This window comes from Tetrao urogallus (assembly GCF_951394365.1).
Source record: "Tetrao urogallus genome assembly, chromosome: Z".
Taxonomy (NCBI): Eukaryota; Metazoa; Chordata; class Aves; order Galliformes; family Phasianidae; genus Tetrao; species Tetrao urogallus.
The window spans coordinates 52,650,955-52,667,196 of NC_136816.1; the positions used below are offsets into that span (position 1 = coordinate 52,650,955).

Below are 16,242 nucleotides of genomic sequence, written 5' to 3' on the forward strand. Positions count from 1 at the left end.
AAGGGAATGGTTGTCAATTTCTCCATCTGAAATTTGGTAGAAAGAATAAATTAACCATGTTTTGAATGAATAAAGTATAGAGGACTAAACAGATAGAACTTCTAATTTGGACGATTTATTTCAAAAAGCTATTTGAAGGCCAAGCTGCATCAGTAATGCATAAAGTAGAGAAGCAGTAACTCCCAAGGTTGCTGTATTGATGTTTTCCATATTCCCATATTCCTAATCTCATATTCCATATTTTACTAAATACATATTACAGAAAATTAGATAATGAAAGTTAGAATTGCAATATTAACATCTACGTTATAAACGGGGATAAATAATGGAATTGGTGTAAAATAAATATATCATCACAGTGAGGAAAGGGAAGTGCAATAAAATATTTTTAGAGCTGTAAGATGGAAGCTTTATCAAGCCACCATGACTTAGGTTTCATTGGTAATGTTTTCCATTCCTTGCTGCAGACAGCAAATAAGAGAGTTTGAGTCTCAGTTATCATAAACAATCTTCAAAAGCTCAAAAATTAAATGCTGCTGTGTGTGAAGCATTTAAATGGGTTTTAGAAAACAGGGGGAGATATGGTCACATGCCAGTTTGGAGACCACATCTTCATAAAATAATTATTTTTTTAATATATTTTACATATACTGATTAATATGAAAGTTGGTAAATGTGGAATATAAGAGATTCTGTCACAGTATATGTATTTTACCAGTGCAAATTAAATTACCTGAAAGTAGGCTATAAACAAACAGAAATGTTTGCTCAGCATGTAGTGAAGCTGTGGAAATGTGGAAGAGGACTGTATAGTTTCCCCAGCGTAGAATAATTATTTTCTCCTTAACTAGTCTTCCTCCTTCTCCTGCTTCAAGGTTGAGGAGAAACAAAGACAGATACTGAGACACTGGAGTGTGTCCAAACAAGGGCAGCAAAGCTGTGAAGGATTATGGGGAACAACCGAGGGAAATGGGATTGACTGGAGAGGAAGAAGCTCAGGAGGCCTTATTGCTCTCTACAACTCTTCAAAAAGAGGCTGTGGCAAGTTGGCAGTCAGCCTCTTCTCTCAGGCAGTGACAGGACAAAAGGTAATGGTCTCAAGTTGCATCGGGAGAGGTTCAAGTTGGATACTAGGAAAAAATTCTTCTTAGAAAGAGTGGTGAGACATTGGAATATGCTGCCGAGGTAGGTGATGGAGTCACCATCCCTGGAAGTGATCAAGAAATGTGGAGATGTGATACTCAGGACATGGTTTAGTAGGCATGGTGGGGATGGGCTTACGGTTGGACTAGGTGATCTCAGAGGCTTCTTCCAACCTTCTATTTTTTCTACATACAATAGAAAAAATACTGACATGGATAAGTAAAAGTGACAAGGACATAAGACTGGGAAAAAAGCTGTACTGATAAACAGCCTTTTGGAGAGCTTTGGCTTCATTTCTGCTTTTAGGTGCAAAAGGTGTACAGATTTAAGACAGTGTAACATTCTGTTTATTTTCACATACATCTGCGTTTTCCTAAATTTTACCTTTTCACTGGCTTATCTTTTTTATTTTTAAACGTGCAAATTCTGTTAATTCTCATCCTTTGTGAATATGTTTGCCAATAATTAGCACACTTCCTGAGGGAAAATGTCAAAAACGTCTGCAGAACTTACTGGACTTCATCCTAGACCCTGAAAATAGGCCATTAGATCTTTACTTTCTTGATAGGGTGACAGATGAAGCTCTGCAGCTTGAGAACTTGGCTAGGGACAGTGAGAAGTAATACCAGAACTCTGGCCAGACTCCAGAGACTTGATACATTAAGAGAGCTGGTAGAGAGCTGATTTCACATCAATTTGATGAGTAACTGAGAAATGTTGGTTGGTCTGGTTTCTTCATGGCTTAGAGCCCACTTCAAGATGAAAACAGTTTCTTCTACAACGATAAAGAAGTAAAATTTGAGTAGGGTTACTCATCACAATGGCAGGAAGTAAGAGTAAGGCTTTTTTAATAGCAGAATGATTGAATAATGCATGCTGAAAGACCCTTCGGAAATCATCTGTTTTTTCCCCACAAAAGTAGGCCCAACTTCAAGTTAGCCCAACATCAGAGTTAGATAACGTTGTCCATGGTTTCCTTCAACCCAGGTTTCAACATATCTGACGATGAGAATACCAATGCTTCATAGTTCCAATATTTGAGTACCTTATCAGTGTGATTTTTTTTTCTTGTATTGAATTAGAACTCTCTGTGGGCCTTTTATCTTCATGCAACTCTGATGGAAGTCTCCATATCCTTCATCTTCTCTATGCCCTCATATTAGCTAAAGATAGAAGTCCCCCCTTACCTTCCTCTTCAGTCTAAGGTAACCCATTCCTTTAACCCCTCCTTATTTGTTCTTCTCCAAATGATCGTGTTGTTCTCCTCCAAATGATCATGTTCCTGGCCTGTAAGTATGGCACTATATCCCACGCACAGGGAGACCCAAAATACTCTGCTGAGCAGAGAAGAATAAACACTTCTCTTCATGTGCTGGGTACGTTCATGCCCATATAGACAAACAACTGATTGGTCTTCTTGACCAAGAATGTGGCAACTCCTTTTCAGTTTATTGTCCAGTAGAACACCCAGGTTCATTTCCATAAAAATGCCTTCTGTCAACTCAGAGACAAGCAAACCGGCATGGGGTTATTCCACCTCAAGTGTTATACTTTCTAACTTTTTTGGTTCAGCATTTCCTTCAGCCTGTCAAGGCCTTTCTGCCTGCCAGCTCTGCCTTCTAGCTGAACACTACTCTCAGTGTTAACAGTGGACAGGAATTCATGATTTTGCTTTTGTATTATAAAAGAGTTTGAAGGTTTTTTCCTTACTCTCAGAATTCTTCCTTTAGTCTTTTCTAGATAGATGTGTATGCATGTAAAGGCAAAGATTGTAATCTCAACTGATGTATTTTTTATTTATTTATTTTGAACAGCTTTCAATAAAATTTGTCTCCTGCGTAAACACGAAACAAAAAAATCTGTTTATTCCACAGGAGAATTCTGAAAATTTCTGCTGCCATGACTCCCTGCAGCTTTTTAACAAAAGTAATCCCTTCCAGAGAAGGAAGCAACATTTTACTTTCTGCTTTAAGGGCATAATGTTAAAAAAGAATACTCGAACAACAGATTTATATTTTTATCAATATTTCACAAACAATAACTGGGAAGGAGAGAGTGGGAAGGACTGAAAAAGGATTCTGATCATATTTTAAGAGTTCTCATTCTTTAAGAGAATGAGTTCACACTTAGCAACAGTGTAACAAGGTAAGACAGATGTGACTAGGATTTTGAAGTCCACAAATCAAACATGACTGCAGGTATGTTTTACAGGATACAGTGCCGTGCACTACGCCCAAGGGCCCCAGACCCCAGTTGCTGCTGGATCGCACTGGGGATCCTCATCAGGATAGAACACAGGCACTGAACGTTTATAATAGTACTGAAGACGTGAGAGCAGCTTTTTCACCACATGAGGATGTTTTTCAGACAACTCATATTTCTCTTCAGGGTCACGAACAATATCAAACAGCCAAAGTCTCTTCGTTGGTGGATCATATGACTGAATCTGTGACTCAGTGAACAAAGATGGTGGAGGAAACCAATGACCGCAGCCTACAGAAACAGGAACAGATAGTTAATTCTCAGATACAGAGCAGCAGTGGAGAGGCAGAGTTATACTGTAAATGAGGAAATCTCCAGGTCCCCTTGATAAGTCACTGGCCGGTGACTGTAGCTGCACTGCTAGCCCAGCACCAGAACCTCTCTATTCCAAGCTACTTATATATAAGTTCTATTTGTACAAAAAAAGCCCTGCACCATTGAGATTCAAAAACTTGCATGTTGCTGAATTTCAAATCAAACAATTTCATGGACTTTCTTGTTGATAGTTTTTCCAGACCTGAGGAGGTCAAATGCATAAAACTTACTTGCAAAACGAAAGAGTATGACTGGATTTTAGAATGCCCCTTCTAGATTTGTGCATCTGACCAAAATCCTGAAAAGCTAGCAGAATAAGTAAAAGAAATGGTAATATATTAAACAGAAAAAAACTGTTTGGGATGGGGGGTAGATACAACACTAGGTACAAGAATGAGTTACTTGTTACCTGGGTATCCAGTTAGTAACTTCCATTTTCCATGACGGATTGCTGCATGCATGGAGATATTGAAAAGTGTACTACCCAACGGAAAAGAATTGATCTGTGGTAAAGATGTCCTGTTGTCAATGCCAAAACCTTAATGAAATAGTAAATTAAGTTATGTACATAGCATATAAATGAAGTCATGTTTAGAATTCTAATGGAAAGCAAAGCAGTATGATTCATTTATTTCTACATATTGAATACAGAATTTGTCATATGTACGTACAAAGATCCATGCTAAAAATTCACTGGAGATATTTAACTCTTGGAACTTAAACTGCAGTCCAGAAAGTGCTTTGATTTCTATAGAGAAAGTAACTTCTGAGTCCAGACAACAGGACTCATCTCATACATAGATATCATATGTTTATCTTATATGAACGCTTACTCTAAGAGTTGTAGATGCTAAATTTGTTCATAGGACTTAGAAGACTCCAGGATAAGTGCTATTACTGCTAATTCTGTTGGATCATTCCAGAAAGCAAGCTAGATCTCAACCTGTATCCACACACAAGAGAGCAGACTCTGTGGAATGACTGGCTACATTCAGACAGATGTACATCTGTCAACATCTTTGGCTGAACACTGAGCGTCTGTGAAGCATGTCTTCATGGAGTCTTTGGTAGAAAAATTAGCTTATGACATGACCCCATAATCCAGAACTGCAGCAAACTTTCAAATTTTATCTATGCACTCATTCCCTCTCAAGATGCATATTTATATGTTCTTTACATGTAGCTCAGAACAAAAAATGTACACGTATACACTAAGGATAAGGAGACAAGTTCCATACTGGAACAAGGAGAGATTCAGACACTCCAGGCGGACCCAAATCTTCAGCCATCTTGCATATCGGCTTTCACAAGAAAGCCATGTTTACAAAAAATCTAAGAATTTTACAACAATTCTACCAGCCGATACCTGCTTACAAAAGAACTATTATACAGCAAGACTGTAATTGGAATAGAAACAAGACATGAGGAGAGGACGGAAACGATTTTGGATTTCTAGCATTTTTCAAGAGATACTTTCAACCAATTTGGGGAATTCAAAGGACTCGACAGATTTCTGTCTCTGTAATAAAAAGAGCAATTTATGAGGGGTGTAGTGGCCATGTGCAATCCAATCAGAAGTAATGCTAGAGGATTCTAAAAACATTTGAAAAGGAAATGACTGGATATAATAATTTCTCTTTTTTTATTTTTGTGAAGGTCCTGCTATGTTTCTGTTTTACTACTGGGCATCATACCATTACTTAGTTTTCTCTTAATAAACATTTCTTGTAAGTACCCAAATTCTCTGTTTACATCAGATTTGTATAATGTTCCTGGATAAATAAGGCCATAAAACATGTTTAGAATTTGCACACACAGATTAAGGAGGGCTGAGCTTAGCTTACATCATGAAATACTGAAGTTGATGGAAACAAAAAAGCACCATGCCTCCTTTCAAAAAAAAAAAATACTATATAAGCAATAGAAAAAATTGTAAAAATAACCTAAAGAATCTCTTCTGGAACATAAATCTAATGCAGTCATGTGATGCCCCTATCAGACAAAAACAGTCTGACGATTTATATTGGCTGCTTTTCCACATCATTACACTACATATTATTCTGTCATACCCATTTGCTAATGGGAAAACTCATCTTCGCCTTTCACTTATTTAAAGAGTGCAACAAAGGACATCTAGCAGATCAAAAAACACAGCTATGTTTTTTAAACATTACATCTCAAAAGTACATGGTCTAACAGAAAGATTATTAAAGTCTACATTTCTCATCTAAAGGTTTAGCATCCAGAATATGCTTCTGACTGTTACAGTGCATGAAGCAACAGCAGTGCACAATATAAATGATTTAAAATATTTCAAATAAACAGTATGAAAGATTGCAGCATTTTAAATATACCTTGCAAAAATATAGGTGACGAAACCAAACTAATCCTGAACTAAGAAATGCTTTTACCACAGCTCAGAGTTGAATTTGTTTGATGTAGTATTATCTTTGAGCAAAATTTACTGATGAGGAAAAGATAAATGCATTCATGTTGAGCTATTATAAATAGAACCCTGTCAGTCACATTGACACTCCCATTTTTATACGCTTATCTTGTGCCAAAGAGATGTGCAGTCTATTATTCAACTAAGCAAATTACTTCATAGGCAATAATAGTCAACTTCTGTCAGATATACTGGCAACAGAGAACAGACTGGTGATGGTTTGAATGAGCTCTACACAGAATATTTATAAAACTGCCAGTTTATTACATTATATAAGCACCAGATAAAGTACTTAGAAAACACTGCTTGATATCAGTAGTGTTTCCACCACATGATTTTCACCTTAAGCAAGAACGTTCCCCCCCTGTTGCATTTGACTGAATTTCTCATCCCAGCTGTTAAATTTCCAGCTCTGCCCTCATTCTCCAGCTTTTGCAACTGCAGCTGAAATGCAAAATTAGGCAGTCTTTTGCTGCCATATAAATTTTACAGACACTCCTTTTCTAAGTCAATAGACTAAATAAGTCACATTCTTTTTGATTTGTTTGAAAGATAAACCATTTGTTCCTTAAGCATCCAAGAAGCTATTCTCTGCGCTTGCTCTAGATTGGTTTTGATGTCTGATTTTTTTTCTTTTCTTCTTTCTTTTAGCATGGTCGACTTGGCAGTAGCTACAGGCCCATGGACTAATTCAGCATACAGAGGGCAGATGCTTTTTATGGATCCGAGTCTACCCTTACATGCCCACTTCCTTCACAGGCTTATATATCTAACATATGATGCTTTTCTTGTGCAGAGGCTAAACATTTTATTTTTTGCCATTTGCTCACCACTGTATCAATAGCTAATGGAATACTAAAGCTTAGCTTTCACTTAAAACAAATCCTACAGCTTTCACTATCATTTTTCTTATTTACAAGCTTAAGCCTCTCTTTCCTGAAGCCCAATTTGTGACTTTATACCACCTGCTATATTTAAGGGCACTGATAGAAATGATAAAAACTTTTATTATTTAAGAAAGCAGTGGTATTCTGTTCATTTTTAAACATTTAATATTACCACAAATTGATCTAACTGTTATATTATTCTGTTTGAAGTCATAGGTAACCAAAAAAAGTATTCAAAACTCAAGTAGCATTTATATCTCTGAAGAAAAAAAAAACAACAACAACTACTTCAGAAAATGCTGCCCTTGGATAAGTGACTTTGGAGTTCATGTCATATTTCAAAACCATACTTAGTCTCAACAGCCTGAAAACTGATTTCAAGTCAGATTCTAAAATGAATTGAGGTGGCCAATCCCCACTGTCCACAAAAGCAGTTCATGACCTAAAATCATGGTTCTGTGCCAGACTAAACCTATGATGGAATAACTATATGAATGACTACAAAAATAGGGCTTTCATCCCCAAAGAGAAACAGCACAGAAATATGACACAAGGTAGTAATCACAGATTGAGTAAGGAAGGAATACTGTTCTCTCATAACATAGGGCACCAAACAAATTATGAGGCAGCTTATTCAAAATGAACAATAGGATGTACTTCCTCATCACAAACACAACTCAACACTGGAACTCCTTTCCAAGGGATGTTATGGATGCCAAAAATTTACTTGTGTTGAGGGATAAAAAAATGTTCAAAAACTGCAGATCAGTCTATCAAGGATTATTAAAGACCAAAACACAATGTAAAAATCAGGAGCTCCATTCGCTTGCTGCAGGTTGTGAGGATATGCAGTAGAAATATATTCATGTACTTGCTCTCATACACTCTTTCCTACACACTCGCATTTAAAAACGAATGATTGATTCAGTTTTACTAACTTTTACAACTTCAAGTGTCTTATCAGAAGCTCTCTACAGAGTCTATAAATTTGTATATTTTCTAAGTCTCATGATGCTCCTGATAAGTTTAGTTGATATCACTGGCATTTCATTGAACACTTAATATTCAGTCAAGAATAGCCACTAAAAAAAAAAAAAATTATTAAAAGTTTAAAAAAAAAGTGTCCAATGTAAGCCATGTCAAGAAAGCAATAATAAGAAAATGCCACTGCAACACAGTACTTGACAGCTACGTTGGAAAATTCAGGCCAGTCAGCAACTTTGCTCTAAACCCACAACATTTCAGTCTTTTTATTTCTACTTTACAATGGAAATATTTCAGATACTCAATTGATATAATCTGTTTAAAAAAAAAAAAAAAAAAAAAAAAAAGATTTCACAATAGTCAACACTGGTACCACATTAATTTGCAAGAAAAAAACAATGAAGTCTGAACTTTCTACTTCTTTAACTTTGTCTAGTATGTGTATTAGTTGAAAACATTTCACTACATTTAATAAATATATAGAAGAGTAAATTAATTTAGAATGTCCTCTCTATTTATTAGTCATAAAAAGGAATAAGATAGTTTGTAAATTTCCATCTGAAATTTTAAAAAGTGAATATATAGATGGAGTTATATTGTATACATATACAGAGGTATGATACTTGTAGAAATTCAATAAGCATTCCCATAGCTCTCCTTTTTCCCTCTTGCAAGGATATTAACTCAACTGGTAGAATTCTAAAATGCAGAGATAGAAATAGTACATATAAAAATAGAATATTCTGTCTTCAATCTGTGATTAAGACGATGAAAATTACCCATGTGGAGAATAAGAAGTTCCCTTGGTTGGTAAAAGACCAAAGAGCAGAGAATTCTAACATACCATTTAGCAAGAGACCAACCACAAAATTTGGAGGTCTAAATAATATTCTATGCGGCATTTCTGTACGCTATGGTCTATGATACTAGAATGTAAGGAGGAAATACAGGGTATTGGATACAGACAGATAAATGTTAACTTCTTAATTACTTGGGAAACAGAACTCTGCTGAAAGATGTAATTTAAACAACCTACACGAGTGCCAGACTGCAGAGCACACGTCCCTACAATTTTTCAATATACTACACAGTAAAAGAAGCTTTCATCTATAAGCAGCTACATACAATCAGGGCCCTTTACGGATAACAGAAGCAAAAGAAACTCATATATTCAATTATTCATCAGTAAAGCAAAAACTAAAGCAGTTACCTATATTGTGCCAAGGAATTGAAAAACAGAGAAATAACAGCATTCTATCAAATTTTTGTATACAGTAAGAAATTCAACCACAAGCAGGAAATATATGATCATAGAAAAATCATCAACATTTCTTGTCACACAAGTGTTTGCGTGCATTATACTACATGGGTATCTATAAAGTTGAGAATTTGCATCTACAGAAACCTTCACAGTTTACAGTGTATAATGCTTCCAGTCATGTATGTTATATAATATTAGTATTATTATATGTTATTACAATATTATATAAACAGTTATATAATGTTAGTAACTAAAAAAATTTATCTGTAGTTCTCAAAACTTATTTCAGTAGAACATTTTTTGGCTGTGCAACTCCTTCTACCATTAATTTGTTTATTCCATTTCAAGACTTAAATGTTATTAACACAGATTAAGTGATGCATGTGTGAAACAGCAATCCTAAATTCACATAAAATTTTCTAAAGAACTCCAAGGACAAGACCCTTCCATCCCCTGCATGTGCAAAATAAGGTTTTTTTCTATCTTGTGTGATGCTGAGCCAAATGCAGTCATGTTAACCAAATTCCTAATTGACAAAGGATATACCAAGGTAACACATAGGCTGAATAGTTTTGTCTGTCAGTATATTCAGTGCAATATTCAGTCTGGACCTGGACCCAACCTCTTCAACAACTGACTAGATGTCATTTACAACACCAAATGGCAATACTACACAGAACACACCCACAATAAGAAAAACTCAAACATTCTGAAACATGGGTGAGCTACAAAATTATAAAATTATTTGCCTGAGTAATACTTTCCTGTTTCCAGTAACATCCATGTCCCAACTAGACTAGACTACATTCTCTTAACAATCTTGTTTACACCCTCAAATGCAATTACTTTTTTTTTTTTTTTTTCAGTCACCAAAATCTTCGGGGAATATTTCCATGATTTTGTATCACTTCCCTTAGTTGTATTTCAGCTTATTGCTACCAGAATGGCTACAGCACCTCTCCGACCTTTTAGTCCTCTGTTGTTGCACAATAAAAGAGATTTCATTTTGTTTGTAAGTACAAACAAGCAACATTTGTAATTAGGACAGCACTGCAAGAGAGTCTTGTGTATCTCTTTCAGGAGGATTACACACGCTGGATGGTTCTGCTCATGATTGTAGACATAGAATTAAACTCAGGATCCCAATTTGAAAAGGACCCACAAAGATCACAGAATCACAGAATTACAGGGGTTGAAGGGACCTCTGGGGATCATCAAGTCCAACCCTCCTGCTAAAGCACGTTCCCTAAAGTCATATCAGATGTATTTCTGCCAGTGCAACCTGGAGAGATACATACTGACCTGTAACTGTGACACACACAGTAAGATTCTACCAATTATGCCTTTAGAGCAAGGATCACACATATAACATAGCCTCATCATACAGCCAGAAGAGGAGAAACTACTGTACTGAAGAAACTAGCACTAGCAGTATTGCCCTTTCTCAGCTTTTGGGAACAGCGGTACTTCCGCATATGACTAAAATAGATACTGCATTTAAAACAGTACAATCCTGTCCATACAGTTTGTGAAGTGACTGAAGTCAGTCACTCCAGGAAAATGAGATTTCAAAAAGTACTCTTATCTTGCAACACCAAATTTCAACATATCTTTTTCCTTTCTAGTATTATGTTAAGATTATACTCTAAAATACCGAGTGACTAAAAAAAAAAACAGTTTATTTGGTAAAAATGTTTCTGCTAGAGAGAAGTGAACATGTCTGTGCATTACTGAGTAGAAATATGCTTAACAGTTATGCAAAATACTGGGGAAAAACACACAGGCTATTACCACTAAAATTTAAAACCAACAAACAATAACTCATACTATTTTCACAGTAAGGCAATGCATATGCCTTCTTGCCTTTTGTGATCTGATTAGTAGCCTGTAAAAACCACAGAGGAGATCCCCAGACAGAAGTCTGAGACTCACAGACCAAAAACCACTTATATGTGAAACTCAAACAGAGAGAGGATATTTTCCAGTATGTTCACTACTATGTTTAAAATCAACATACTGTTTTAATGATGCAATAAATCTGTATTGTATTCAATAGCCCCTATATATTGCTATGTAAACAGCTATAGTACCATTCTCTGCTCTCTCCATCAAAATAAATTCAAAGTTTTGCACTTCACACCTTCTTTTCTAATGTAAATCATTTTAATCTTTTATCAGGATTTGAAACATTTACTTACATGATGCCCTTTAAATAGAGAGCACTTCACCCAAAACAACAGAAGAAAATCAGTCTTCAGTTAGCAGGCACCCAAACAATTCACTATTTATAGGAGTGTGCCATCAGTAAGAGAAATAAAAAGTGGAGAAATGAACTGTAACTTCACTGCAGTACAACTCAGGAAGCCACATATTATAATTCTTCTTTGTGGTCAGAACTGCTTCCCATGATCACATCTTAGGACTTTTATTGGATAATATTTTTCCAACTGTCCAATAGCTTCCTCCCTAAGGGAGAAAATTCTTAGCTCACACTGAAAGCTTCACACAAGTACAGGCTATATACATTATCTTTGTCCACTAGGGCAATGAGAAAACTATGTCCATTTAACGATGAACTAGTTTATTTTTTCAGTAAACTGTAAATAAAGAGAAGACTCAGGTCAATTTAATATCTAATTTTAATAAAGGGAATCTGGAAGCAAAGGGTTAAATTCACTTGGGGATGCACCTGACAGAATGAGAGACTGTCTCTCACTTCCAAAAAATCCAGTCCAACATTGGGGTTTTTAGGGACCCAAGATCCAGCCCCAAATATTTCTGGTTAATAAAAAAAGGTTTTGAACCTTGTGACCTTCCTCTCAGCATGAGTTACTCCCCAACAGACTGCATGAAATTTCAAGATGTGAAAGAGAAAACATGTAGAAGTTTCATACATCATATAATACATGCAAATACTTAGTTTGACAAAAGAGAAAGTAAGCATTTAAGGCAGTAATGGGGTATTCAGATGGGTTTGAGTAATTTTGATTTCACTCATAACAAATTCATATATAAAGCTTTGAATTTATATATGAATTTATGCAAATTCAGTGCATACACCATGTGAATCAGATTCTTAACTTTTTACTGTCTCCTAAATTTCAACTTAATGATCAACATGTTTTTCTAGCACTTACAGATCCAAAATATTCTCTGAGAATAGCATGGTCTTGATTTGCAGGCAACTTGGTTTGCTGCTTAAACAAATTATTCTACAGATCAATCCAATGCAGAAACAGAAACTCTATCTGACGTCATAAAAACAGAATGGTAACTGGAAATAAAATCAAGACCTCTTTCAGCACTTTCCGGTAAGGAAGTAGCCAGATCTAGGAAAAACAGACAGAAGGCGACAAGAAGTCTTCTTATGGGAGCATAAGAACATCATCAGTATGTAGTGAAGGTCTTTTTGGCAATTGGAAAGCTGTACTCTTCACACTGTACAGCCGCACACATAACAGAAGAAGTGCAAATCCATGGACTGATTCAAAAATATAAGCTGGGATTTCCATTCTATTTGAATTCATTTTATACTTTTGGATTAAGCACCAACTTGCTTAAACAAGTTGGTGCTTAATCCAAGCACAAGTTGCATTACATTTTTTCTGCTCCTAAATTTCAGGAGATAATACGCCAAATGTGAGTCAAGCTTTTATCTAATTATCTAATATACACAATAGACCATGGTCATGGTACTGAGAGAAGCAAGAGTACTACATATTTCACTTCTATCAATAAGTAGTAAATCAATTTCCTTCCAACTGTCTGAAAAACCTGGCTGTTTCTAATGTAGTAATTTCAATAATTATTTAAACTAATTAGATGAATTAACCACTCACCTGCAAGAAAAGAGTAATTAAGTTTTCAAATAAAACATTATTGAGAAATTTAAAAACTTAAATAAGAAAGGCATAGTTGATATTTTTCCAGTTGACAGACACATTTAGAACTTACATATTCTTATACATATATATACTATATATATATATATATATATATCAACAGTATGCAAACGCACAGGTGTTCTTTATGTATTTATAAAAGGAATTGGAGGGGAAGAGGTTAATTCTCTCCTCTTTTCACATTACAGAAGCATGAAAGTTTTGCATAAAAATAGGTAAGGATTATCTAGGCAAAATCTGTTTTAAATACAATGCATTTTACCATTCTGCAGATGTGCAACAAGGTCTGGAAGAAACGTTTCTCAGGAGAAGGACTCACCTTCTGCTGGCCTACCTTGCACTGCAAAGCAGTACGAGAATATCAGAGCCTTGTATTAAGTGATAGCGGTTGATGAAGGACATGCAAGTCCCTCTACAGTACACAGAATTTTAAAAAATATTTGAATTACAGGAACAATTCTCATTTGTTTGGGTACGAAGAACATTTGCAGCTATTTCAACTCCTATTTGTCCCCAAACAGAAAACTTTGTGATGTGTTTCCCACAGATGCATTAGGAGCTTTCTAGGTGGCAATACATTGAAAAATTTAAAGCATTGTACTAAAAATATCAGATGAAAACTTAGTGACAAAAATTACTTCTTCCTAGACTGGATTCTCTGAAGTTGATGTTGCTTAGTTTTCACAGTAAAATGCAAGCAAAAGCAAACAGCAGGCAGAATTTTAAGAAATCCTCTAACTTCCTCTGACAAAATGCACATTGCTGTCTTGGGATGAAGAGAACACATGTTGCTCCTACTACTGATTCAGCCCTGGGATCCAGTGCACACTGGATGGTCAAGTGGGATACGATCAACCCTGGCTATAAGTGCAGATCTCACCAGTTTGATTCTCTGCAAAGGTCTTGGTTGATCTCTTTAGCAAATTTTAGTGTCTGAAGTATCTTCCACAAAATGCAGGGAACTTTTAAAGCCTCCTGGTTAGAATTCAGCTTTTGAGAAGAATGTTTTTAGACTAATTTTTAAAATACTGCAAATTTTGGGACCTAACTAAGGAATAAGAGTTAATGCCATAAATGTTAATAAATAAATTAACATTTATTAATTTATTAATAAATAAATTAACATTAACACAAATAAAAACTGTTCTTTCATAAGATATATGATTTTAAGAAACTTAACTATTTATTTTCTCTGAATTTACTGAATATAAAACTCTCTATGACAGGAATTTTCTGAAGAGATGAAGAAATAAGAAAGGGAAAATGGAGGAAACAGAAAAAAAAACATTATGGATACTCACTGTGATACCACAGTCATCACCATCCACAATAAATACATATATATTAAAGTCCTGATCAACACTTGATCTATTATACTTGTAATTTTTTATGCCAATATAAGTTCAGTCTTTTTGAGAAAAAAAAATCTACAGGGAAAAATAAAAACCAAAAAAATAACTATGGCAAAAATTAAATGCAGAAGTACAGGTCTGAATTTATTGAAGAATAATTTGCCCAAGCAAATTATATAGACTATTTTAATGAAAGTATATATAGGAGCATCTTGTTTGTGATTAGACTGCTTTTGCATATGCATTGTTTTTGTATATTAACAAGCCTATGGTGAGTAGGTCAGAGTGCATAACTCCTGATGTCTTATGAAGCACCTAAAAATAAATCTCAGAGGAATCAAAACTTAAAAGTTTAACAGCTGCAAAGATAACTTTGAATAATACTACTTACTTAAGTAGTATTTTCCCTCTTCATGAAAAGAAACAGACACCATAAATTTGTGAGCAGAGCAAAATCTTCATGGTCATTTCCAAGTCTATTACAACATTATGGACATGTTTGTAGGCAAGATGCCTTAATTAACAGGCTACTTGTGAGAGTCCATGAGAAAGATGAGAATGTGTAAAAAGGGATAACAAGTCTGCTATGGTCATCTTGAAATTCAGATGGGCCTGTGGGCTAACAAGGCCTTTGCAACATATACTTTTAACAGATTACTGTTTTTTTGAACTGTGATATATGGATCAATTATTTCTCCTCAATAAGGAAACTGCAAATGTCAAGAGCTCCTCCAACCTACACTGTGACAATGAATTACTAAAAAAATAATGGCTTTTGCTACTTCACTAAGGAAAGACATTTGGTGACCTTTTGCTGTTTTATAGCAATAATGAGTTTCCTACAAAACTCTGAGTCTTTCTGTTACACTATTAAAATAAAAACATTTGAGTAATATCCTAGGCCTCAGACACTGTAAACCCGTAATGTCATGCTCATGAGGCATACGTTTGTGCCACAGACAAACTCACACAGTGAAGTTGCCTGCCTTAGTCCACTTAGTTGAATTTGTGAAAAAAGTTTCAAACTAACCTGTTAACTCTTCTAATTTCAGTTTTCTCATGGCAATTTTTAATTTTATTTATTTATTTAATTAATTATAATAAAAGATCTATATGAGAATACCAAGCTCAGACTCCTTAGTTGTAAGCTGTATACACTTCTAAAATTAATTTCAACAATAGTAAGCATATTAAAATATTCTTGTTCTTGTTTCAAAGTACTCTTCACCTCCATTTTTACAACAGATTAAGATTGTATCTTAAAAAACATACAATTAAAATTTCAGATTTCCAGCTCAGAAATATGTAACATATATGTCAAGAGCAACAAAAATATAAAAAAATAATGCTATGTTCAAGTAGGGATTGGATATAATGAAGGATAAAAAAGCAGCAGTAACAAATTCCTGAATCCCAGCCGAGATATTGGCATTTCTACCAATTCTGAATTCTAGAAGTGTTCACCTGCATCTCAAAGGAAACATGGAATAAGTAGTTTCGAGACTCACCAAAAGTGCAATAGCCACATGCTTAGCGTAGAATACTACAGTGATGGATGGTTTACATTCAGATGAAGAAAAGTTAAGAGCCAAGGCAATGTACAACCAAAGGCCAAACTTCCCAAGCTACAGCTCCAAAAGAGCTACACCACAGAAACTGCATATGAACAGCAGACAAAGAGAAAACACTA

The 16,242-nt window shown here is 35.1% G+C and overlaps 1 protein-coding gene across 1 annotated transcript in view; it reads right to left on the reverse strand.

Annotated features, from left to right (window-relative positions):
* Positions 1–3,370: 3,370 nt before the first annotated feature.
* Positions 3,371–16,242, reverse strand: part of ARSB (arylsulfatase B) — a gene marked incomplete at both ends in the record, with an annotated part of 63,062 nt that continues 50,190 nt past the window's right edge. Inside the window, 2 exons of the mRNA XM_079548152.1 lie at positions 3,371–3,636; positions 4,130–4,258. Of these exons, the coding sequence (XP_079404278.1) occupies positions 3,371–3,636; positions 4,130–4,258 (395 nt within the window). The remainder of the gene's footprint in view (positions 3,637–4,129; positions 4,259–16,242) is intronic.